Below are 26,003 nucleotides of genomic sequence, written 5' to 3'. Positions count from 1 at the left end.
AGAGAACACAGGGAGCACAGAGAACACAGGGAGCACAGAGAACACAGGGAGCACAGAGAGCACAGAGAGCACAGAGAACACAGAGAGCACAGAGAACACAGAGAACACAGGGAGCACAGAGAACACAGGGAGCACAGAGAACACAGAGAACACAGGGAGCACAGAGAACACAGGGAGCACAGAGAACACAGAGAACACAGGGAGCACAGAGAGCACAGAGAACACAGAGAGCACAGAGAACACAGAGAGCACAGAGAACACAGAGAGCACAGAGAACACAGGGAGCACAGAGAACACAGAGAGCACAGAGAACACAGAGAGCACAGAGAACACAGAGAGCACAGAGAACACAGGGAGCACAGAGAACACAGAGAGCACAGAGAACACAGAGAGCACAGAGAACACAGGGAGCACAGAGAACACAGGGAGCACAGAGAACACAGGGAGCACAGAGAGCACAGAGAGCACAGAGAACACAGAGAGCACAGAGAACACAGGGAGCACAGAGAACACAGAGAGCACAGAGAACACAGGGAGCACAGAGAACACAGGGAGCACAGAGAACACAGGGAGCACAGAGAACACAGAGAGCACAGAGAACACAGAGAGCACAGAGAACACAGGGAGCACAGAGAACACAGGGAGCACAGAGAGCACAGAGAGCACAGAGAACACAGGGAGCACAGAGAACACAGAGAGCACAGAGAACACAGGGAGCACAGAGAGCACAGAGAGCACAGAGAACACAGGGAGCACAGAGAACACAGGGAGCACAGGGAGCACAGGGAGCACAGAGAACACAGGGAGCACAGAGAACACAGGGAGCACAGAGAACACAGGGAGCACAGAGAACACAGAGAGCACAGAGAACACAGAGAGCACAGAGAACACAGGGAGCACAGAGAACACAGGGAGCACAGAGAGCACAGAGAGCACAGAGAACACAGGGAGCACAGAGAACACAGAGAGCACAGAGAACACAGGGAGCACAGAGAACACAGAGAGCACAGAGAACACAGGGAGCACAGAGAACACAGAGAGCACAGAGAACACAGGGAGCACAGAGAACACAGAGAGCACAGAGAGCACAGAGAACACAGAGAGCACAGAGAACACAGAGAGCACAGAGAACACAGAGAACACAGGGAGCACAGAGAACACAGGGAGCACAGAGAACACAGGGAGCACAGAGAGCACAGAGAGCACAGAGAACACAGAGAACACAGAGAGCACAGAGAACACAGAGAACACAGGGAGCACAGAGAACACAGGGAGCACAGAGAACACAGGGAGCACAGAGAACACAGGGAGCACAGAGAGCACAGAGAGCACAGAGAACACAGAGAGCACAGAGAACACAGAGAACACAGGGAGCACAGAGAACACAGGGAGCACAGAGAACACAGAGAACACAGGGAGCACAGAGAACACAGGGAGCACAGAGAACACAGAGAACACAGGGAGCACAGAGAGCACAGAGAACACAGAGAGCACAGAGAACACAGAGAGCACAGAGAACACAGAGAGCACAGAGAACACAGGGAGCACAGAGAACACAGAGAGCACAGAGAACACAGAGAGCACAGAGAACACAGAGAGCACAGAGAACACAGGGAGCACAGAGAACACAGAGAGCACAGAGAACACAGAGAGCACAGAGAACACAGGGAGCACAGAGAACACAGGGAGCACAGAGAACACAGGGAGCACAGAGAGCACAGAGAGCACAGAGAACACAGAGAGCACAGAGAACACAGGGAGCACAGAGAACACAGAGAGCACAGAGAACACAGGGAGCACAGAGAACACAGGGAGCACAGAGAACACAGGGAGCACAGAGAACACAGAGAGCACAGAGAACACAGAGAGCACAGAGAACACAGGGAGCACAGAGAACACAGGGAGCACAGAGAGCACAGAGAGCACAGAGAACACAGGGAGCACAGAGAACACAGAGAGCACAGAGAACACAGGGAGCACAGAGAGCACAGAGAGCACAGAGAACACAGGGAGCACAGAGAACACAGGGAGCACAGGGAGCACAGGGAGCACAGAGAACACAGGGAGCACAGAGAACACAGGGAGCACAGAGAACACAGAGAGCACAGAGAACACAGGGAGCACAGAGAACACAGGGAGCACAGAGAACACAGAGAGCACAGAGAACACAGGGAGCACAGAGAACACAGAGAGCACAGAGAACACAGAGAGCACAGAGAACACAGGGAGCACAGGGAGCACAGAGAGCACAGAGAACACAGGGAGCACAGAGAACACAGAGAACACAGAGAGCACAGAGAGCACAGAGAACACAGGGAGCACAGAGAACACAGGGAGCACAGAGAGCACAGAGAGCACAGAGAACACAGGGAGCACAGAGAACACAGAGAGCACAGAGAACACAGGGAGCACAGGGAGCACAGAGAGCACAGAGAACACAGGGAGCACAGAGAACACAGAGAACACAGGGAGCACAGAGAACACAGAGAACACAGGGAGCACAGAGAACACAGGGAGCACAGAGAGCACAGAGAGCACAGAGAACACAGGGAGCACAGAGAACACAGAGAGCACAGAGAACACAGGGAGCACAGAGAACACAGAGAGCACAGAGAACACAGGGAGCACAGAGAACACAGGGAGCACAGAGAGCACAGAGAGCACAGAGAACACAGGGAGCACAGAGAACACAGGGAGCACAGAGAACACAGGGAGCACAGAGAACACAGAGAACACAGGGAGCACAGAGAACACAGGGAGCACAGAGAACACAGGGAGCACAGAGAGCACAGAGAGCACAGAGAACACAGGGAGCACAGAGAACACAGAGAGCACAGAGAACACAGGGAGCACAGAGAACACAGAGAGCACAGGGAACACAGAGAGCACAGGGGGCTAACATTATCTGGGCTGACACCAAGTCTTACAGTTAACCTGAGAAGGTAACTTTTCAAAAAGTTTTGTGATTTACATATGACAGACGTGAAACTAACATGGTTATTCTAACAGATGAGAGACTTAACAAACAAGATCTTTTTGAATGTATAATTTAAGTTACATCACACTTTTGCTATAAATTCTGTGCCTTACAATCTTATTCTCCACAACCACCTGATGAAGGAGCAGCGCTCTGAAAGCTAGTGCTTCCAAATAAACCTGTTGGACTATAACCTGGTGTTGGGGGATTTGTAACTCTCAGGTAGTGTGTTCTACATCACAATAACTTGCCAACCTAATACCAATTCTTCCTGACTCTGGTCCATTTATTGATTTTCTTCAATCTGTATCTGTCTGGTCATGGACCCTCCTATCCCTGGAAACTGCTCCTTCCTGCTAACTCTGGGATTTTCAGCATTTCTGTCAAGTCTCCTCTGACCCTCCTGCTCCTCGGATGCTGCCTGACCTGCTGTGCTTTTCCAGCACCACTCTAATCCTGAACCTTCTCTGGACCAGTCCATCGTTTCCAGTATTCCCACACTGACTCAAATTTCTTGTTCCTGGAGCCATTCCTGTCAATCCCAATGTTCCAGATCCTGTGTTTCCAGGTTCATTTGGCTCTGTCCCACCTTTTCCAGGTGGTAATTAATCCACCTTTCGATTACTTCCAGTTGCTGGTGTTTGTTGTCTGTAACAGAGGTGAGAAGTTATTCACTAACACACCGGAGAAATACAACACGAGCTTCTGGTCTGCATAATGACATCCAATGAGTGACACATTTCGGTTTTCCTTTTGGTCCAGCAGTTCCTGCCTGTCTCTAATTGCCCCTTGAGAAGGTGGTGGTGCCTTCTCAATGTCCATGTGCTGTAGGTAGACCTAGAACTCTCTCCTTCACAGCACTGCCGCGCAACCAACAGCATCTCAAGTTGGCAGTTCATGCCACCTCCTCAAGGAGCAACTAAAGGCAGGCAATAAACATTGGAGCAATCAACAGGCACACAACCTACAAGGGAATAAAAACCAGGATCCTGCCTTGGAAAGTGATCCCATTCCTTCAACACCATGTGGGTGTAGTGGAAATGGTACTCACACCTGGCTCAGAGCAATATCAGAACTCTGCAGCAACCCTTCCAACCCAGTGACCAGGGGGAGTTTACCAGCAATGTATGCACCCTGCAATACTAAAGCTCACTCCACTGTTTCAAACTGAAGGTAAAACTCTCTCTACACTGTCCCCCATCAAACACTCCCAGGACAGGGACAGCATGGGATTAGATACAGAGTAAAGCTCCCTCTACACTGTCTCCACATCAAACATCCCCAGGCAAGGGACAGAACAGGGTTTGATACATGGCTTCACAAGATCGATGTGTCAAGGTTGTTTCACCCTGTGGGAGAGTCTAGGGCCAGAGTACATCGTCTCAGGAGAAGGGGATCACATATTTTAAGACATAAATGGGAAGGAATTTCTTCTCTGAGGGGAGTGAATCTGTGGAAATCTTTACCAGAGGGATGTTGAGGCTGGGGAATTGAGTATAGTCAAGGCTGAGATAGAGAGAGTTTCAGTAAGGGAATCAAGGGTTATAGGGAAAAGGCAGGAAAGTAAAGCTGAGGATGGTGAGATCAGACACCATCTCATTGAACGATGGGCTGAATGGCCTACATCTGCTGCTCGTTTCTTACCTTTCATCTTCCAAGGATGGAGACCTTTTAGAATCGCCCACATTTTTATGGCTTACAAGGAAGTTGAACCTGGAAATATTGGAACATTTTTGATTAAAGAGGGATTTGACTGCATGACTTATGGGTGTTGTGTTCAATGGTAATTACAGAAGAGTTGGAGTTTGTAATGGTTCACCGATTGTTTACAGAAAGTAAAGTGACTTCAGGGAAGCAAAGTTCTTCAGAGAGATAAGATAGATTTATGATTTGAATTGCAAGTCAAGCTAGTTGATCAGGGCTCTGAGCTGAAGGTTGCCTAGCAACAGCCTCTGAACTGTCATTGCTGTGTTTCCCAGCAGCCTTCGGTGCATTAATTGAAGAGCGACATTCAGGCTGGAAAAGTTAGACTCTGACTGTTTGAAAACACAAGTAGAACCCCCTCAGGCAGAATCAGCAGTAAAGGACTCTCTTGGCTAAAATATTAGAATATCCTGAAAATATCAAATATCAGGGTATCCGAATACTCTCATCTAACCTGAAGTCCAATTTACAAACCTCATCGATTCTACAACTGTTCACATTCAGATCTTAACAACAGCTTGTTGAGTGGGTGAACAGAAGTCACCCCATTTGTTCCTCCTTTCATTTCAGACCCATGACTTTTTTCAAAACACAAATCCTTCTCACCTCTGCAGAGCTGAGTCAGCATTTATTGCCCATCCCGAGTTACCCTTGAACCCAGTGTCTCCCTAGACCATTTCCGAGGGCTGTTTCGACTCAATCACATTGCTGTGGGTGTGGAGTCATGTATAGTCCAAACCCAATAAGGCTGGTATACTTCCTTCCCTGAAGAACATTAATGACCCATGGATTTTTATTAAAAATCAGCAACATTTAGATTAGATTAAAGTGTGGAAACAGGCCCTTCGGCCCAGCAAGACCACACCGACACACTACCCACCCAGACCCCTACCCTAACACTACAGGCAATTTAGCATGGCCAATTCACCTACCCTGCACATTTTTGGACTGTGGGAGGAAACCGGAGCACCCGGAGGAAACCCACACAGACACGGGGAGAATGTGCAAACTCCACACAGTCAGTCGCCTGAGTTGGGAATTGAACCCGTGTCTCTGGCGCTGTGAGGCAGCTGTGCTAACCACTGTGCCACACATTTCTCTTTCTCATCCTCGCTCAGTGCAATGTCCTCTTGATCAGAATCCTGATATGAATGTTTACGTGGTCACCATTACGCTAGCCTTTTATTCCAGAACGTTAACAAATTCAAATTTCTCTTTTTGACAGAGTGGACTTGAATACAAATCACACATTAACCTGAACCCCACTCAGTGACATTAACACTGCACCTGCGCCCTAACTGCCCGTTTTTAAAAATTAATATTCACTCACGGAACGTGAGCCAGACGGGCTTTTCCAACAATCCACCACGGATCCATGGTCATCATTAGATTCTTAATTCCAGAGTTTTATTAAATTCAAGTTCCAGCATCTGTCGTGTTGGGATTTGAACCTGGGTCCCCATAACATTAGCTGAGTTTCTGGATTAATAACCTAGTGATAATACCATTAGTCCATTGCCTCCCCGTGAGATCAAGGCCCCATCAAGGAGCCCTGGCAAAACTGGAGTCAATGGGTACAGGGGGCAAACTCTCTGCTGGTTAATGTCATACCAGGCACACAGGAAGATGGTTGTGATTGTGGAGGGTCAGTCATCTCAGCTCCAGGACATCTCTGCAGGAGTCCCTCAGGGTAGTGTCCTCCACCCGATCATCTTCAGCTGCTTCATCAATGACCTTGCCTCCATCATAAGGTCAAAATTGGGAATGTTCACTTATGATTGCACAACGTTCAGCACCATTTGCGACTCCTCAGGTACTGAAGCAGACCATGTCCATGTTCAAACACAACGAGGTCGAGACAATATCCAGGTTTGGGCTGACAAGGGACTATAAAGTTTGTGCCACACAAAGACAAGGCAATGACCATCTCCAATAAAAGACAATCTAATCACTGCCACTTGACATCCAATGGTGTTCCCATCACTGACTCCCCCACTATCAACATATCTGGAGTTACTATTGACCAGCAAGTAAATTGGACTTGCCACATAAACAGAATGACTACAAGAGCAGGTCAGGTCAGGGAATCCTGCAGCAAGTAACCCACCTCCTCTCTCCCCAAAGCCTGTCCACCACCTACAAGGCACAAGGCAGGAGTGTGATGGAATACTCCCCACGTGCCCTGGATGGGGGCAGCTCCAACAACACTCAAGAGGCTCAACACCATCCAGGACAAAGCAGTCTGCTTCGATGGCACCTTCCAAAGTGAGGGGCAAAGTGGGGATTAGAATGGGTGGGATATTAAAGTGTGCAGGGCATGTGGGGGAATGGGGTTGGACTGGATGGAATATTAAATACACATTTACACCAACTGGTTCACTCTGATGGGGACGCCCACTCACCTGTGTCTTTGTGAAGTCTCTCTGAGCTATTCCCTGGTTCCATTGGGAGATCTTGTCGTTTCCCAGAGCGGTGTTCCAGGCCGGATTGATTCTCTCAGCTCCTTGCTGTTGTCTTTTTGATTGCGTGTCAGTGTCTGTCCCACCCTCTGCTCAGTTCGTGTGAGTACCTTGTCTCTTCACCTTCCACCTGTCTGACTCCACCTGCTCTACAAACAAATCCACACAACCACATGTAAATCTCACTGTGCAGCATTGCGTCAGTGTGGGATTGTAAGCAGCTAGGCAAACGTGAGACCTGCAGATGCTGGAAACCAGAGTTAGATTAGAGTGGTGCTGGAAAAGCTCAACAGGTCAGGCAGCATCCGAGGAGCAGGAAAATCGACATTTCGGGCAAAAGCCCTTCATCAGGAACACCTGAAACGTCGATTTTCCTGCTCCTCGGATGCTGCCTGACCTGCTGTGCTTTTCCAGCACCACACTGATCTAAACTCTGGGATTGTATGCCTCAACTTGGACCATCCTATCACACAGACCTCTGTCAACCCTGTGTCTGCTGCCAGGTTTTGGGGGGGAGGTGGAGGGTGGGGGAGGTGGGGGTGGTGAGGGGGGTTAATTGGAGGGTGAGGGAGGTGGGTGTCTACTGCAGAGAGTTTCAGTTTCCAGTGGGTCTCTAAGTTCTTTGGCCAAAGTGGCATACTGTGCAGATAGATCAGTCTGCAAATTCCTCCCATTTAGGCCAGTTTAAGTAATTTCACAATCGATCCAGGAACATTCTGACATGGGAACCTGGTTGTTTAAACAAATCCTCTCTGGGGATGTCTCCACTTGATGTGGGTAAGTTTTACAGCTTAAGGACTCTGATTCTGTACTCAATGGCGTTTAGAAAGATGAGGTTCGGGATGATCTGCTTAAAATGGATACAATACTGAGAGGCCCGGAGAGAGAGAGGACATGGAGAAGATGTTTCCAACAGTAGGAGAGACGAGGACCCAAGGGCACAGCCTCAAGGTGAAGGGACAACCGTTCAGAACTGAGATGAGGAGGAATTTCTTCAGCCAGAGCGGGGTGACTCTGTGGAAAACAGTGTTGCAGAGGGCTGCTGAGGCAAGTCACAGTGTATTTAAAACAGAGGTGAATAACTTCTTGATTAATAAAAGGTTCAAACGTTCCAGGGAGAAGGCAGGAAAAAGGGGTTGTGAAACATATCAGCCATGATCGAATGGTGGCACAGACTTGATGGGCTGAATGGCCTAAGTCTGCTCCTGTACCTTAAGAAGTGTTTGTAACCAAAACATCAGGCACAGTTTGGCCCTGCACATCACAAACATTCCATTGGAAATACAGGGACAGAGAGGAGACATACAGAGGGCGAGTGGAACAGAGTAAGGAACCAAGGGAGTGACAAATAGACTGGGAGAGAGGGGATATATAAACAAGGTGCAAGGGAAGGTCGCACTGTCCCTTGAGTCTGTTCCGCCATTCAATAAGATCGTGTTTGATTCGATTTTCACCTCAGATTCTCTGATAACCTTTCACCCCCTTAAAAGAATGTCTCGACATCTAACTCAAAAGTTTCAAGGATTCTACTTTCACCACCTTTTTCAGGATATTTCCAGCACATAGAGAAGGAGAAAGTGAGGAGATTCCTGTTTCTCTGCTACATTGATGACTGTATCGACCCCAGGCTGTGCTCCCACGAGGAGGTTGAACAGTTCATCAACTTCACCAATGCCTTCCACCCTGACCTTAAGTTCACCTGGACCATCTCAGACACCTCCCTCCCCTTCCTAGACCTCTCCATCACTATCTCCAGCAATCGACTAACCACGGACATCTACTACGAACCCACTGACTCTCACAGCTACCTAGAACACAACACCTCCCACCCTGCCTCCTGTAAAAACACTATCCCTTATTCCCAATTCCTCTGCCTCAGCCACATCTGCTCCCAGGAGAACCAATTCCACCCTAGAACATCCCAGATGACCTCCTACTTCAAAGAACACAATTTCCCCTCCCACGTGGTTGATGATGCCCTCCAGCACATCTCATACACAACCTGCATCTCTGCCCTTGAACCCCACCCGTCCAATTGCAACAAGGACTGAACAACCCCCACCCCCACCCCCACCCAGTCCTCTCCACCAATCTCTGTATACATCGCATCATCCTCCGCCATTTCCGCCACCTACAAACAGATCCCATCGCCTATTACGGATATATTTCCCTCCTCACCCTTGTCAGCATTTTGGAGAGACCATTCCCTCCACAACACCCTCATTAGAACCACATACCCCCACCAGCCCACACCCCACTCCGGCACCTTCCCCTGCCACTGCAGGAAGTGCAAAACCTGGGTCCACACCACTCGCCTCATCTCCATCCAAGGCCCCAAAGAATCCTTCCACATCCGACAGAAATTTATCTGTAATTCCGCACACATCATCCACTGTGTCCATTGTTCTCAATGTGGTGTCCCCTACATTGGGGAGACAGGACGCCAACTTACGGATCATTTCAGAGAACGATCTCTGAGACACCCACACCAACCAAACCCACCGCACTGTAGCTGAACACTTCAACTCCCCCTCCCGCTCCACCAAAGACATGCAGGTCCTGGGCCTCCTCCATCGCCACTCCCTCACCACCCAACGCCTGGAGGAAGAACGCCTCATCTTCCGGTTTGGGACCCTGTAACCAAACGGGATCAATGTGGATTTCACCAGTTTCCTCATTTCCCCTCCCCCCATCTTACTCCAGTTTCAAGCCTCCAACCCAGCTCCGCCCTCTTGACCTGTCCACCTTCCCTCCCATCTATCCGCTCCACCCTCCCATCTGACCTATCAACTTTACCCCCACCTCCATCCACCTATCGCACACTCAGCTACCTTCCCCCCCCTTCACCCCCCAGCCCAACCCCCCTCCCATTTATCTCTCAGAACCCCCTCGGCTCACAACCTCATTGCTGATGAAGGGCTTAATGCCCGAAACGTCGATTCTCCTGCTCCTTGGACGCTGCCTGACCTGCTGTGCTTTTCCAACACCACACGCAGCCCATAAAGAAGCCAGTCGGCCCATCCTGCTGTGCTGGTAAACAAAGATCTGACTTCACAAAATCCCATTTCTTTTTGACCCATAGCCCTGGAGGTTATGGCAATGCAAATGAATATTTAAATACTGCTCAAAGATTATGCAAGTTTCTGACCCTTTTTCTGAGTGTATTCAGCTTGAATCTTTTGTTTCAATCATTGATGTGGAAAATATTCACATTGCTGTAAAATCTAACCTAATTGCAGATATATTATCCCAAGTGTACTGTGCTGGGGGAAATTAAAGGTTAAAGACTATAAATACTACGGTTTTTAAGATTACAAAAGGGATGAAGTTTTAAAACGAATTTGTAAAAGTGTTTCATCCTATCAGGATGGAGGCATGTAAAGACGCTGTCTTTTTATTTCCCTGACTTTTTGATTGTGAACTGAAATGGGTAAAAGCCTGTTTTAAAACACAACGATTGTGGAAGGGATTGCTGCACTTGGAATATTGCATGCAATTCTGGTCTCCTTCCTATCGGAAAGATGTTGTGAAACTTGAAAGGGTTCAGAAAAGATTTACAAGGATTTTGCCAGGGTTGGAGGATCTGAGCTACAGGGAGAGGCTGAACAGGCTGGGGCTGTTTTCCCTGGAGCGTCGGAGGCTGAGGGGTGACCTTATAGAGATTTACAAAATCATAAGGGGCATGGATAGGATAAATAGACAAAGTCTTTTCCCTGGGGTCGGGGAATCCAGAACTAGAGGGTATAGGTTTAGGATGAGAGGGGAAAGATATAAAAGAGACCTAAGGGGCAACTTTTTCACGCAGAGGGTGGTACGTGTATGGATTGAGCTGCCAGAGGATGTGGTGGAGGCTGGTACAATTACAACATTTAAAAGGCATTTGGATGGGTATATGAATAGGAAGGGTTTGGAGGGATATGGGCCAGGTACTGGCAGGTGGGACTAGATTGGGTTGGGTTATCTGGTCAGCATGGACGGGTTGGACCGAGGGGTCTGTTTCCGTGCTGTGAGTCATTGAGGAGAATCCCGGTAACCTCATCTAGTACAGAAATTGAAGCCAAGCTGCTATTACTCTGCATTGTAAACTAGCTGTCCAGCAAACTGAGCTAACTTTCAGTTAGTTGGGACAGGCGGGGAAGACAATAGACAATAGACAATAGGTGAAGGAGTAGGCCATTCTGCCCTTCGAGACTGCACCACCATTCAATATGATCATGGCTGATCATCCTTAATCAGTATCCTGTTCCTGCCTTATCTCCATAACCCTTGACTCCACTATCCTTGAGAGCTCTATCCAACTCTTTCTTAAATGAATCCAGAGACTGGGCTTCCACTGCCCTCTGGGGCAGAGCATTCCACACAGCCACCACTCTCTGGGTGAAGACGTTTCTCCTCATCTCTGTCCTAAATGGTCTACCCCTTATTTTTAAGCTGTGTCCTCTGGTTCGGGACTCACCCATCAGCGGAAACATGTTTCCTGCCTCCAGAGTGTCCAATCCTTTAATAATCTTATACGTCTCAATCAGATCCCCTCTCAGTCTTCTAAACTCAAGGGTATACAGCCCAGTTGCTCCAGTCTTTCAGTGTAAGGTAGTCCCGTCATTCCAGGAATTGACCTCGTGAACCTACGCTGCACTCCCTCAATAGCCAGAACGTCTTTCCTCAAATTTGGAGACCAGAACTGCACACGATACTCCAGGTGTGGTCTCACCAGGGCCCTGTACAGCTGCAGAAGAACCTCTTTGCTTCTATACTCAATCCCTCTTGTTATGAAGGCCAGCATGCTATTAGCCTTCTTCACTACCTGCTGTACCTGCATGTTTACCTTCATTGACTGGTGTACAAGAACACCCAGATCTCTCTGTACTGCTCCTTTACATAAATTGATTCCATTTAGGTAGTAATCTGCCTTCCTGTTCTTGCCACCAAAGTGGATAACCATTCATTTATCCACATTAAACTGCATCTGCCATGCATCTGACCACTCACCTAACCTGTCCAGGTCACCCTGTAATCTCCTAATATCCTCCTTACATTTCACCCTGCCACCCAGCTTAGTATCATCAGCAAATTTGCTAATGTTATTGCTAATACCATCTTCTATATCATTAATATATATTGTAAAAAGCTGCAGTCCCAGCACTGATCCCTGCGGTACCCCACTGGTCACTGCCTGCCATTCCGAAAGGGAGACGTTTATCACTACTCTTTGTTTCCTATCAGCCAACCAACTTTCAATCCAAGTTAGTACTTTGCCCCCAGTACCATGCGCCCTAATTTTGCTCACTAACCTCCTATGTGGGACTTTATCAAAAGCTTTCTGAAAGTCCAGGTACACTACATCCACTGGATCTCCCTTCTCCATCTTCAGAGTTACATCCTCAAAAAATTCCAGAAGATTAGTCAAGCATGATTTCCCCTTCATAAATCCAAGCTGACTCTGACCTATCCTGTTATGCAGATGTGTTGTAATTTCATCCTTTATAATAGACTCCAGCATCTTTCCCACCACTGAGGTCAGACTAACTGGTCTATAATTTGCTGCTTTCTCTCTCCCACCTTTCTTAAAAAGTGGTATAACATTAGCTATTCTCCAATCCGCAGGAACTGATCCTGAATCCATTGAACTCTGGAAAATAATCACCAACATATCCCCGATTTCTCGAGCCACCTCCTTCAGTACCCTGGGATGTAGACCATCAGGCCCCAGGGACTTCTCAACCTTCAGACCTAACAGTCTCTCCAACACCAATTCCTGGCAAATATAAATTCCCTTTAAGTTCAGGTCCTTCAGCCACTGTTACCTCAGGGAGATTGCTTGTGTCTTCCCCAGTGAACACAGATCTGAAGTACCAATTCAATTCTTCTGCCATTTCTCCGTTCCCGCAATATATTCCCCTGTTTCTGTCTTCAAGGGCCCAAGTTTAGTCCTAACCATTTTTTTCCCTTTCACACACCTAAACAAGCTTTTACTATCCTCCTTTATGTTATTGGCCAGTTTACCTTTGTACCTCATTTTCTTTCCTGCGTATTTCCTTCTTAGTAATCCTCTGTTGCTCTTTAAAAGCTTCCCAGTCCTCCGTTTTCCCACTTATCTTTGCTATGTTATACTTTTTCTCTTTTAACTTTATATGTTTCTTAACTTCCCTCGTCAGCCATGGCCACCCCTGCCTCCTCCTGGGATCTTTCTTCCTTTTTGGAATGAACTGATCCTGCAACTTCTGCATTATACCCAGAAATATCCGCCATTGTTCCTCCACAGTCATCCCTGCTAAGGTATTGCACCATTGAACTTTGACCTGCTCCTCCCTCATAGCTCCATAGTTCCCTTTATTCAACTGAAATATTGTCACTTCCGATTGTACCCTCTCCCTCTCAAATTGCAGATTGAAGCTTATTGTATTATGGTCACTACTTCCCAATGGCTCCTTCACTTCGAGGTCCCTGATCAATTCTGGTCCGTTGCACAATACCAGATCCAGAATTGCCTTCTCCCTGGTCAGGTCCAGCACCAGCTGCTCTAAGAATCCATCTCTGAGGCACTCCACAAAGTCTCTTTCTTGAGGTCCAATACCATCCTGATTCTCCCAGTCTACCTGCATGTTAAAATCCCCCATAACAACTGTAGTAACATCTTTGCAATCGGCCAATTTCAGCTCCTGATTAACTTACATCCGACGTCCAGACTACTGTTTGGACCTTTTCTCTGCAATATAAATATACCTCAAATCTGAAGAAAGCCAGTTTATTCCAACTAGTGAGTGCTGGAATTTATAATTTGTTAACCAGCTATTGAAAGCCTCCAGTACACCAGTGAATATACCTGGGAGAGAGAGATTGAGGACAAAAAGGTCTTGGCAAGGGGAAAAGAATCACTCCAGCAATCGCAACAGATACAGAGCAGGGACCTGCCTTCTGAGTTTTTAATGACCAACGACACCAATGCCTTGCGTGTGTGTGTATGCACGTGTATAAGGAGAGTTTGGTAAGGCGGTTAGTGTTTTAACTCGTCGAGTTGCATAAGAACTAGTAATTAATCAAGGACACTTTACCAGTGAAACGATCATGGCGATCTCTTCACGACCTCTCACTCCAACATTCAGCTTTCTCTTCAGAAGGTTTAGCCCAGAGAGAAATTATGCAGCTAACTAATACAAAATGATACTAACTTTGGGTTTAATACTCACAGTAGCTAAGATCACCATGAAGCACCCTCCTTCTCAACACTACCTGAGCTGTACGACTCTCAGGCAAAACCTACACCAATTGTCTCTTTTGGCCCTCTCATCTGGCGAAACTAGGGCAGCTTTGCATTTCTTTGCAACAAATAGAAATTCTTGTTAAACACAGAACATAATTTGTGCTTTGTTAACCTGGGACTAAAAAGCCAGAAATAATAGGGGGAAACTTGTGTACTTCCATAAAGACTTTAATTTTGTGACGACTGCAAGAACGGTTTGATGACCAACTGGTAGGCCCAGCAAAACGGGACAACGGAGGGAGTGCCCCACTGTCAGAGGGTCAGTGCTGAGGGAGTGCCGCACTGTCGGAGGGTCAGTGCCGAGGGAGCGCCGCACTGTCAGAGGGTCAGTGCCGAGGGAGTGCTGCACTGTCGGAGGGTCAGTGCCGAGGGAGCGCCGCACTGTCGGAGGGTCAGTGCCGAGGGAGTGCTGCACTGTCACGTACTCACTGCTTCTCCCAGGTCATTGCTATCGAGGCACACTGACTAGATTGGGGAAGGGTGTGCTACTCTATCAGCTGTTGTGTTTTGGTGATGAGAATAACATTCGAATAAAGAAACAGAGAAATTTGTTGTGTGTTTATTAAACATCTAGAAAAATCACTGACATTTCTGACATAGCTACAGATATTCATTTTAACAAAAGATTTGTGGTCAATTATCAAACATTCCCCAAGCAAATATTTACAGAAAACAGGAATCACAAACAGTTAAAACCAAGTTCTTGAGTGGAGTCAAATCCCTGGGTGAGATTGGTTGGAGAACTGAGGAAAGGCCATCAACAATTCAAAGCGGGAGTCAAGCCCACTCAATCCTGGACTCAGGCTGGAAAGGAATTCCAGTCTGAATCACAGACCCCAGACACAGACAAAATCCCCACCCAACTCCAGGTTCCCCTACGATGACAATCCCATCTCATACCCTAAAGGCACTTTCACAGGCCTATTCAAGACAGAGTGCGTGTCAGAGAGCAGCAGACAGAGCTGTGATGTGTATCCAACTCTGCAGGTTGTAATGAGAGGACAGGCTAAAGGAGAGATCATCATACTGTGGGATCCACATCAGTGGAACAAGGTACCAGTTTCTCCACATGGCTGATTGCATAGAGTTAATCATTCACATTAAAAGGTCATTTTTTTCCGATCAGGTGCTGATGTCCTAATGGTTTTGGCACTTGTGGAACATTCCCAGCTGAAAGTGTTTGCCAAGCCACTGGACTGGATGATTGCCGACAGCTGATTCTTGTATAACTCTCGCGCAGGTTCCCTATTGGCGCACCCCACCCAGTGCACTGTCTGACCTGTGCTGTCCTGGGGAGCTACGGCTTATTTTGGATCTGCAGGTGACGCAGGTTTTCTAGCCCAGTTTGACTGATAACCCCGTAGGTCTGGCAATAGCTGCCCCAAGCAGCTTTTGGATTCCCTGCTGCTTCCATATTCGACGTCATCTGGAACATCTTCTTAAAGGGGCGGCTCTCTCGTGGTTGTGACTGTGGCCTCTGATTCTGCAAAACAGGAATACAAGCTTTCTCCCAAAGTATTTCACAAAACATAGCTCAGAGCACTTGACCCTATCAAAACCCAAAATAGTACAGGCAGATACACCAACTGCGAGGCAGGCAGCAGCTGTGGCCAGACAGAGAGAGAGAGACAGAGAGAGAGAGAGACAGGAGAAACAGAAAAAGAGAGATCAAGAGACAGGGAGAGAGAGGTGAAGGCAACATGAAATAGAGAGAGTGAGTGAGGCAGAGACAGAGAAAGAGGCACCGAGACAGGGAGAGAGAGTGGGAGGGAGAGAGAGTGGGAGGGAGAGAGAGTGGGAGGGAGAGAGAGTGGGAGGGAGAGAGAGTGGGAGGGAGAGAGAGTGGGAGGGAGAGAGAGTGGGAGGGAGAGAGAGTGGGAGGGAGAGAGAGTGGGAGGGAGAGAGAGTGGGAGGGAAGGAGAGGGGAGAGATAGCAAGGCAAGAGAGAGACACAGGAGAGACAGAGCGAGTGAGAGAACAAGACAAGCAGAACCTTGGATGCTGCCTGAACTGCTGTGCTCTTCCAGCACCACTAATCCAGAAGCAGAAAGAGATGACCAGTCATCAGTGCTGATCCAAACCACTGTCCCACCAATCAATGATGTTAAACCTTTGAACAGCAGAATGCAAATTTACATGTAAATGTAAATATTCATTTTCAGCCACATATCTATATCACAATATAATCAAACTCAGGTGAGAGAAGCTCCTGAATTTAAAACACAGCATTCACTTCCGCACATTACAGTGAATACATGGAACCCAGACCATTTATATCCATGTTTAACCTCCATGTGACCAAACAGCTCCTCATGTTCCCTCAAGCCCTATTCCATTAACCCTCAATCTCATCTCAGCTTTCAAAAACATGAATCAACTTGTTCAGACATGTCCTGACAGATTCTAGGGGAACTAGGACTTGAACTCAGATCATCTGCCAAAATGTGGCAAGACTGCCACTGTGTCATAGAGTCATAGAGATGCACAGCATGGAAACAGACCCTTCGGTCCAACCCGTCCATGCTGACCAGATATCCCAACCCAATCTAGTCCCACCTGCCAGAACCCGGCCATATCCCTCCAAACCCTTCCTATTCATATACCCAACCAAATGCCTCTTAAATGTTGTAATTGTACCAGCCTCCACCACATCCTCTGGCAGCTCATTCCAGACACGTACCACCCTCTGTGTGAAAATGGTGCCCCTTAGGTCTCTTTTATATCTTTCCCCTCTCACCCTAAACCTATGCTCTCTAGTTCTAGACTCCCCGGCCCCAGTAAAAAGACTTCTTCTATTTATCCTATCCTTGCACCTCTTAATTTTGTAAACCTCTCAGCCTCCGACGCTCCAGGGAAAACAGCCCCAGCCTGTTCAGCCTCTCCCTGTAGCTCAGATCCTCCAACCCTGGCAACATCTTTGTAAATCTTTTCTGAACCCTTTCAAGTTTCATAACATGTTTCCGATAGGAAGGAGACCAGAATTGCACGCAATATTCCAACAGTGGCCCAACCAATGTCCTGTACAGCCACAACATGACCTCCCAACTCCTGTACTCAATACTCTGACCAATAAAGGAAAGCATACCAAACGCCTTCTTCACTATCCTATCTACCTGCGACTCCACTTTCAAGGAGCTATGAACCTGCACTCCAAGGTCTCTTTGTTCAGCAACACTCCCTAGGACCTTGCCATTAAGTGTATAAGTGCTGCTAAGATTTGCTTTCCCAAAATGCAGCACCTCCCATTTATCTGAATTAAACTCCATCTGCCACTTCTCAGCCCATTGGCCCAGATCCTGTTGTAATCGGAGGTAACCCTCTTCACTGTCCACTACACCTCCAATTTTGGTGTCATCTGCAAACTTACTAACTGTACCTCTTATGCTCACATCCAAATCATTTATGTAAATGACAAAAAGTAGAGGGCCCAGCACCGATCCTTGTGGCACTCCACTGGTCACAGGCCTCCAGTCTGAAAAACAACCCTCCACCACCACCCTCTGTCTTCTACCTTTGAGCCAGTTCTGTATCCAAATGGCTAGCTCTCCCTGTATTCCATGAGATCTAACCTTGCTAATCTGTCTCCCATGGGGAACCTTGTTGAACACCTTACTGAAGTCCATATAGATCACATCCCTCATCAATCTTTTTTGTTACTTCTTCAAAAAATTCAATCAAGTTTGTGAGACATGATTTCCACACACAAAGCTGTGTTGACTATCCCTAATCAGTCCTTGCGTTTCCAAATACATGTACATCCTGTCCCTCAGGATTCCCTCCAACAACTTGCCCACCACCGAGGTCAGGCTCACTGGTCTATAGTTCCCTGGCTTGTCTTTACCGCCCTTCTTAAACAGTGGCACCACGTTTGCCAACCTCCAGTCTTCCAGCACCTCACCTGTGACTATCGATGATACAAATATCTCAGCAAGAGGCTCAGCAATCACTTCTCTAGCTTCCCACAGAGTTCTCGGGTACACCTGATCAGGTCCTGGGGATTTCAAGACATCCAGCACTTCCTCCTCTGTAATCTGGACATTTTGCAAGATGTCACCATCTATTTCCCCACAGTCTATATCTTCCATATCCTTTTCCACAGTAAATACGGATGCAAAATATTCATTTACTTTCTCCCCCACTTTCTGTGGTTCCACACAAAGGCCGCCTTGCTGATCTTTGAGGGGGCCTATTCTCTCCCTTAAATATTGTCCTTAAATATTTGTAAAAACCCTTTGGATTCCCCTTAATTCTATTTGCCAAGGCTATCTCATGTCCCTGTTTTGCCCTCCTGATTTCCCTCTTAAGTATACTCCTACTGCCTTTATAATCTTCTAAGGATTCACTCGATCTATCCTGTCTATACCTGACATATGCTTCCTTTTTATTCTTAATCAAACCCTCAAATTCTCTAGTCATCCAGCATTCCCTATACCTACCAGCCTTCCCTTTCACCCTAACAGGAATATACTTTCTCTGGATTCTTGTTATCTCATTTCTGAAGGCTTCCCATTTTCCAGCCTCCAATCAGCTTTTGAAAGTTCTTGGCCTAATACCGTCAAAATTAGCCTTTCTCCAATTTAGAATTCCAACTTTTAGATCTGGTCTATCCTTTTCCATCACTATTTTAAAACTAATAGAATTATGGTCGCTGGCCTCAAAGTGCTCCCCCACTGACACCTCAGTCACCTGCCCTGCCTTATTTCCCAAGAGTAAGTCAAGTTTTGCACCTTCTCTAGTAGGTACATCCACATACTGAATCAGAAAATTGTCTTGTACACACTTAACAAATTCCTCTCCATCTAAACCTTTAACACTATGGCAGTCCCAGTCGATGTTTGGAAAGTTAAAATCCTCTACCATAACTACCCTATTATTCTTACAGATAGCTGAGATCTCCTGACAAGTTTGTTTCTCAATTTCCCTCTGACTATTGGGGGGTCTATAATACAATCTCAATAAGGTGATCATCCCTTTCTTATTTCTCAGTTCCACCCAATTAACCAACCTGGATATATTTCCGGGAATATCCTCCCTAAGTACAGCTGTAATGCTATCCCTTATCAAAAATGCCACTCCCCCTCCTCTATAGCCTCCCTTTCTATCCTTCCTGTAGCATTTGTATCCTGGACCATTAAGCTGCCAGTCCTGCCCATCCCTGAGCCATGTTTCTGTAATTGCTATGATATCCCAGTCCCATGTTCCTAACCATGCCCTGAGTTCATCTGCCTTCCCTGTTAGACCCCTTGCATTGAAATAAATGCAGTTTAATTTATTAGTCCTACCTTGTCCCTGCCTGCCCTGACTGTTTGACTCACTTCTGTTCTCAACTGTACCAGTCTCAGATCGATCTCTTTCCCCACTATCTCCCTGGGTCCCACCCCCCCCACCCCCACCCCCCCACCTTACTAGCTTAAATCCTCCCAAGCAGTTCTTGCAAATTTCCCTGCCAGTAGAATATTACAGCGCAGTACAGGCCCTTCAGCCCTCGATGTTGCGCCAACCTGTCATACCAATCTGAAGCCCATCTAACCTACACTATTCCATGTACATCCATTTGCCTGTCCAATGACGACTTAAATGCACTTAAACTTGGTGAATCTACTACCGATGCAAGCAAAGCATTCCATACCCTTACTACTCTGAGTATATTAGTCCCCTTCCAATTTAGGTGCAATCCATCCTTCTTGTACAGGTCACTTCTACCCCAAAAGAGATTCCAATGATCCAAAAATGTGAATCCTTCTCCCAAACACCAGCTCCTCAGCCATGCATTCATCTGCACTATCCTCCTATTCCTGCCCTCACTAGCTCGTAGCACCGGGAGTAATCCAGATATTACTACCCTTGAGGACCTCCTTTTAAAATTCCTGCCTAACTCTGTCACCTCCCTTCAGAATTTCAACCTTTTCCCTTCCTATATCGTTGGTTCCAATGTGGACAATGACCTCCTGCTGGCCCCTCTCCCCCGTGAGAACATTCTGCACCCTCTCTGAGACATCCTTGATCCTGGCACCGGTGAAACAACACACCATTCTGCTTTTTCTCTACTGGCCACAGAAACGTCTGTCTGTACCTCGGACTAGAGAATCCCCTAACACAATTGATCTCTTGAAACTCGATGTACCCCTCATTGCATTAGAGCCAGTCTCAATACCAGAAACTTGGCTGTTCGCGCTACGTTCCCCTGAGAATCCATCACCCCCTATATTTTCCAATACAGCATACCTGTTTGAAATGGGGATTGCCACAGAAGACTCCTGCACTAGCTGCCTACCTCTCTTACCCTTCCTGGAGTTAACCCATCTATGTGACTGTATCTGAGACTTTCCCCCCTTCCTATAACTGCCATCCATCACATACTGTTGCTGTTGCAAATTCCTCATCGCCTCTATCTGTCTCTCCAACCGATCCATTCGATCTGATAAGATTCGCATCCAACAGCATTTATGACAGATATAATCCGCAGTAACCCTTAAACTCTCTTTAAACTCCCACATCTGACAAGTAGTACATATCACTGTAAAGGTCCTTTTTGCTCCTTCACAATCTACAGACCCAGAAAATACACCATCTTATTCCTCTACAAACACTGCCCCAGGTTAAATTAATAGTTATAGCTTATATTTTAAGTTTAATCAAGAGACTTATCTCCAAAACATATAATCAAGAAAGAATCCACTGTACTCACGACTGCAGCCTTTCTCTTGGACAGACTTAAAACAACAATTAACTTATCTGATTCTGTGCTGTGAACTTCGCCCAACAGTCCCTCCAAGATTAGTTGTGAATTTCACTGTTTGATAATTTTCCCAGATACACTCCGATGTCCAGCGATACATGAATTCAAACAGCAAAGGCAGTAACTGTGCAGGTTCTCTCTCTCTCTCTCTCTCTCTCTCTCGCACTGACCTCACCATATGCTTCCTTTGTCTGCTCTTCTCCCTTTTAAACTGCTGTTGTTTTGACTTTTTTCTCCAAAGTTCCAAAACAATGTAACAGCATATAAAACAGGAATTACTGCTCCTGGAATTCGAGGAAATCACCTCCAGCACCTAAAATACCTCAAAAAAAAGGAGCAGCTCTTACAGCCAGAAATTTTCCCATCCTCCATCTTGCACAAGACACTAAGCCTCATGTGGGGTCCAACTGGGACTGGGAGAGGGAAAAACAGAAGACCATAGGAACTCGGAGCAGGAGTAGACCATCTGGCTCCTCGAGCCTGCTCTACCATTCAATAAGACCATGGCTGATCTTTCTGTGGCCTCAGCTCCACTTACCTGCCTTCTCATCGTAACCCTTAATTCCCTTAATGTTCAAAAACCGACCTATCTTAGCCTTAAAAACATTCAATCAGGAAGCTTCAGCTGCTTCCCTGAGCAGGCAATTCCACAGATTCACAACCCTCTGGGTGAAGACGTTCCTTCTCAGCTCAGTCCAAGATCTGATCCCCCTTATTGTGAGGCCATGTCCCCCAGATCTAGATTCACCTGCCAGTGGAAACAACCTCTCTGCTTCTAGCTTGTCTATTCCCTTCATCATTTTATATGTTTCTATAAGATCATACCCTCATTCTTCCAGATTCCAATGAAAATAGCCAAAATCAACTCAAACTCACCTCTTAAGCCAACCCCCTCAACTCCAGTATCAACCTACTGAACCTCCTCTGCACCCCCTCCAGTGCTAGTACGTCTTTTCCCAAGTAAGGAGACCAAAACTGCACACAGTACTCCAGGTGTGGCCTCACCAGCACCTTGTACAGCTACAATATAACCTCCCTGTTTTTAATCTCGATCTCTCTAGCAATGAAGGACAACATTCTATTTGCCTTCCTAATTACCTGCTGCACCTGCAAACCAACTTATTGTGATTCATGCACAAGGATTCCCAGCTCCCTCTGCACAGCTGCATGCTGCAACTTTTCACCATTTAAATAATAGTCCATTTTGCTGTTATTCTGACCAAAATGGATGACCTCACATTTACCAACACTGTACCCCAGCTGACAGACCCTTGTCCACTCACCTAACCTATTATATAGACCATAGAACATAGAAGAATACAGCGCAGTACAGGCCCTTCGGCCCTCGATGTTGCGCCGATCAAAGCCCACCTAACCTACACTAACCCACTATCCTCCATATACCTATCCAATGCCCGCTTAAATACCCATAAAGAGGGAGAGTCCACTACTGCTACTGGCAGGGCATTCCATGATCTTACGACTCGCTGAGTGAAGAACCTACCCCTAACATCAGTCCTATATCTACCCCCCCTTAATTTAAAGCTATGCCCCCTTGTAATCGCTGACTCCATACGTGGAAAAAGGTTCCCATTGTCGACCCTATCTAACCCCCTAATCATCTTGTACACCTCTATCAAGTCACCCCTAAACCTTCTTTTCTCCAATGAAAACAACCCCAAGTGCCTCAGCCTTTCCTCATAGGATCTTCCTACCATACCAGGCAACATCCTGGTAAACTTCCTCTGCACCCGTTCCAGTGCCTCCACATCCTTCCTATAGTATGGCGACCAAAACTGCACACAATATTCCAGATGTGGCCGCACCATAGTCTTATACAACTGCAGCATGACCTCAGGACTCCGGAACTCAATTCCTCTACCAATAAAAGCCAGTACGCCATATGCCTTCTTCACTGCACTATTTACCTGGGTGGCAACTTTCAGAGATCTACGTACATGGACACCAAGATCCCTCTGCTCTTCCACACTACCAAGTAGTCTACCATTAGCCCAATAATCCATCTTTTTATTACTCTTACCAAAGTGAATCACCTCACACTTAGCTACATTGAACTCCATTTGCCACCTTTCTGCCCAGCTCTGCAGCTTCTCTATATCCCGCTGTAACCTGCCATATCCTTCCTCACTGTCTACAACTCCTCTGACTTTCGTATCATCCGCAAACTTGCTCACCCAACCTTCTAACCCTTCCTCCAGGTCATTTATAAAAATGACAAACAGCAATGGTCCCAAAACAGATCCTTGCGGAACACCGCTAGTGACGGCACTCCAAGATGAACCTTTGCCATCAACTACTACCCTCTGTCTTCTTCCAGCCAGCCAATCCCTAATCCAAACCTCCAACTCACCCTCAATGCCATATCTCTGTATTTTCTGCAGTAGCCTACCATGGGGGACCTTATCAAACGCCTTACTAAAATCCATATATACCACATCTACCGCTTTCCCCTCATCTACCTCCTTAGTCACCTTCTCAAAGAATTCAATAAGGTTTGTGAGGCACGACCTGCCCTTCACAAAACCATGCTGACTATCCTTGATCACATCATTCTTATCCAGATGTGCATAAATCCTATCCCTTACAATTCTCTCTAAGACTTTGCCCACAACAGAAGTGACACTCACTGGCCTATAGTTACTATATCCCTCTGCAGAATTCGTGTCCTCTGCACATTTTGCTTTTCCACTCATTTTAAATGTCATCTGCGAACTTTGGCACACTACACTTGGTTCCCCCACTCTAAATCATAAAATGTAGCTAAAATGTACCTCCTAAATTTGCATAGTTTTACAGTTTTCTTCTTTAGAGATAGATAGAACAGACACAAAGACTTACATACATAGCATTATGAAAGGTCTTTGACTTTATACACATTGATATAATTTAGAAAGTCTGGAGTATAAAATAGTGGCATATGGGCTCCACCAAGTTTCTGAAGGGTTTCAAAAACTAAATAATCAGGTCAGACAGTCCTTCTCAAACAGGAACCTGATAAACATGTATCAGAGAACAGATGGCCTGGCGTATTAGTGGAAGATTGTTTTAACTGTGGTGGTTTAAGGCAGGGAAATTAACATTGAGGACCATTACCTTGGTTTGATTCAGGATAGCCAAGGATTGATCTTAGCTTAGGAAACCTCAGGATTGTGCAACTTTCAGACCAAGCATGCTGGGTAGAAATCTGCAGATTATTAGAAGACGAGAAAGTCTAAGCTCACAGTTGTGCATATGCTCATGTAGCAAGATTTCACAGTTCACAAAAATGAACTTGCAGAATCAGAACCACTATAAAGTAGTGGTGTTCGGGAATTGATTGAAACTTTGTTTCAGTTGGGTGTTTTAAGACTTTTTCCTAACTGTGTTCTATATTTAGAATAATGCCTTTGAGAAGGTGGGGGTGAGCTGCCTTCTTGAACCGCTGCAGTCCATGTGCTATCGGCTAAGCCACAATACCCTGAGGGAGGGAATTTCAGGATTTTGACCCAGCGACACTGAAGGAACTGGTATATATTTCCAAGTCAGGATGGTTCTATGACTAGGATGGTGAATGGCTTGGAAGGGAACTTGCACGAAGTGGTGTTCCCATGTATCTGCTGCCCCTTGTCCTTCTAGATGAAGCAGTTGTGGGTTTATAAGGTGCTGCCTGAGGATCTTTGGTGAGTTTCTGCAGTGCATCTTGCAGATAGTACAACACTGCTGCATCAGTGGGGGAGGGAGTAGATGCTTGTGGATGTGGTGCCAATCAAGTGGCTGCTTTGTCTGGATGGTGTCAAGCTTGTTGAGTGTTGCTGGAGCTGCCCCCATCCAGGGCAAGTGGGGAATATACCATCATACTCCTGATTTGTGCCTTGTAGGAGGTGGACAGGCTTTGGGGAATTAGGAGCTGAGTTACTCGCTGCAGGGTTCCTAGCCTCTGATCTGATCTTATAGCCACTGAATAAACTGAAGGAATGCATCAGCCTGCTCAGAAAAGCCCTACTGCCAGTCAAAGATCTCAGTCCTTTGTTTAGATTAGTGTGGTGCTGGAAGAGCACAGCAGGTCAAGCAGCAACCAAGAAGCAGGAAAATCGACCTTTCGGGGCAAAAGCCCCATAGAGAGGCAGGTCGCTGAGGTGAAAGGTGAGAATGAGGGGAGAAGAAATCACTCCAGTCATAAGGTTGTGAATCTTTGGAATTCTCTGTCCCACATGGTTGTGGTGTGTCTACTGAGAGAGACAGATTTTTAGTGTCTCAGGAAACTGAAGACTGGGCAGGAAAGTGGAGCTGATGCCCAAAGCATCCATAATTCTATCGAATGGCCTGATGAGCTAAACTCCAGCTTCTGTTTCCTGCGATTGGTCCTGGGCAGTGAGCAGACTATAGGTCAGTGCGGTTGATCCATAATGATGCTGTATCCACTGATACTCACCAGTGGAGCACAGGATACAGTCATTCCCAAACCTCGCTGCCCTGCTTCCTTCCTGGTTAGGATGTTGTTGACAGCTGTCTGGTGATAGTGGGAAGCCGGGCGGCTTCTGCCAACAGGAGCTGACTTGATGCCATGCGATTCTGAGTTGGAAAGGCCCTGTTGAGCCAAGCATAACAGAAACAGAATTCAGTGCAAGAGGTATCCAAAACCACAGTGTTAAACATATATTTTCTAATCAACTTGTTCAGAAGTGTTATGACACACCTCTAGAGTTGGTGGGACTGGACATTGACCTCCTGGCTCAGAAGTGGGGACACTACCATGCCAAGCAAGAGTTTCCACGGGGTTAAACATACAGAGTGTAGTGTGGATAGAGAGGGAATAGGAGCAGAGAAGGAAATGGGGAATGGTGGGGGTTTGAGAGAATGGTG

General features: G+C 46.7%; 2 protein-coding genes across 5 annotated transcripts in view; one reads left to right on the top strand and one right to left on the bottom strand.

The window, feature by feature from the left end:
* The window catches only part of LOC140480940 (mitogen-activated protein kinase 15-like), a 437,971-nt gene that overhangs the window by 320,126 nt on the left and 91,842 nt on the right, over positions 1 to 26,003 (top strand). The window lies entirely within an intron of this gene.
* The window catches only part of LOC140480939 (mitogen-activated protein kinase 15-like), a gene marked incomplete at its 5' end in the record, with an annotated part of 46,484 nt that continues 35,425 nt past the window's right edge, over positions 14,945 to 26,003 (bottom strand). The window contains 2 exons of the mRNA XM_072576549.1: positions 14,945 to 15,884; positions 25,573 to 25,728. Of these exons, the coding sequence (XP_072432650.1) occupies positions 15,699 to 15,884; positions 25,573 to 25,728 (342 nt within the window). The remainder of the gene's footprint in view (positions 15,885 to 25,572; positions 25,729 to 26,003) is intronic.

Source organism: Chiloscyllium punctatum, chromosome 8 (assembly GCF_047496795.1).
Source record: "Chiloscyllium punctatum isolate Juve2018m chromosome 8, sChiPun1.3, whole genome shotgun sequence".
Classification (NCBI taxonomy): Eukaryota; Metazoa; Chordata; class Chondrichthyes; order Orectolobiformes; family Hemiscylliidae; genus Chiloscyllium; species Chiloscyllium punctatum.
This window is presented reverse-complemented; position numbering and strand designations above follow the sequence as displayed.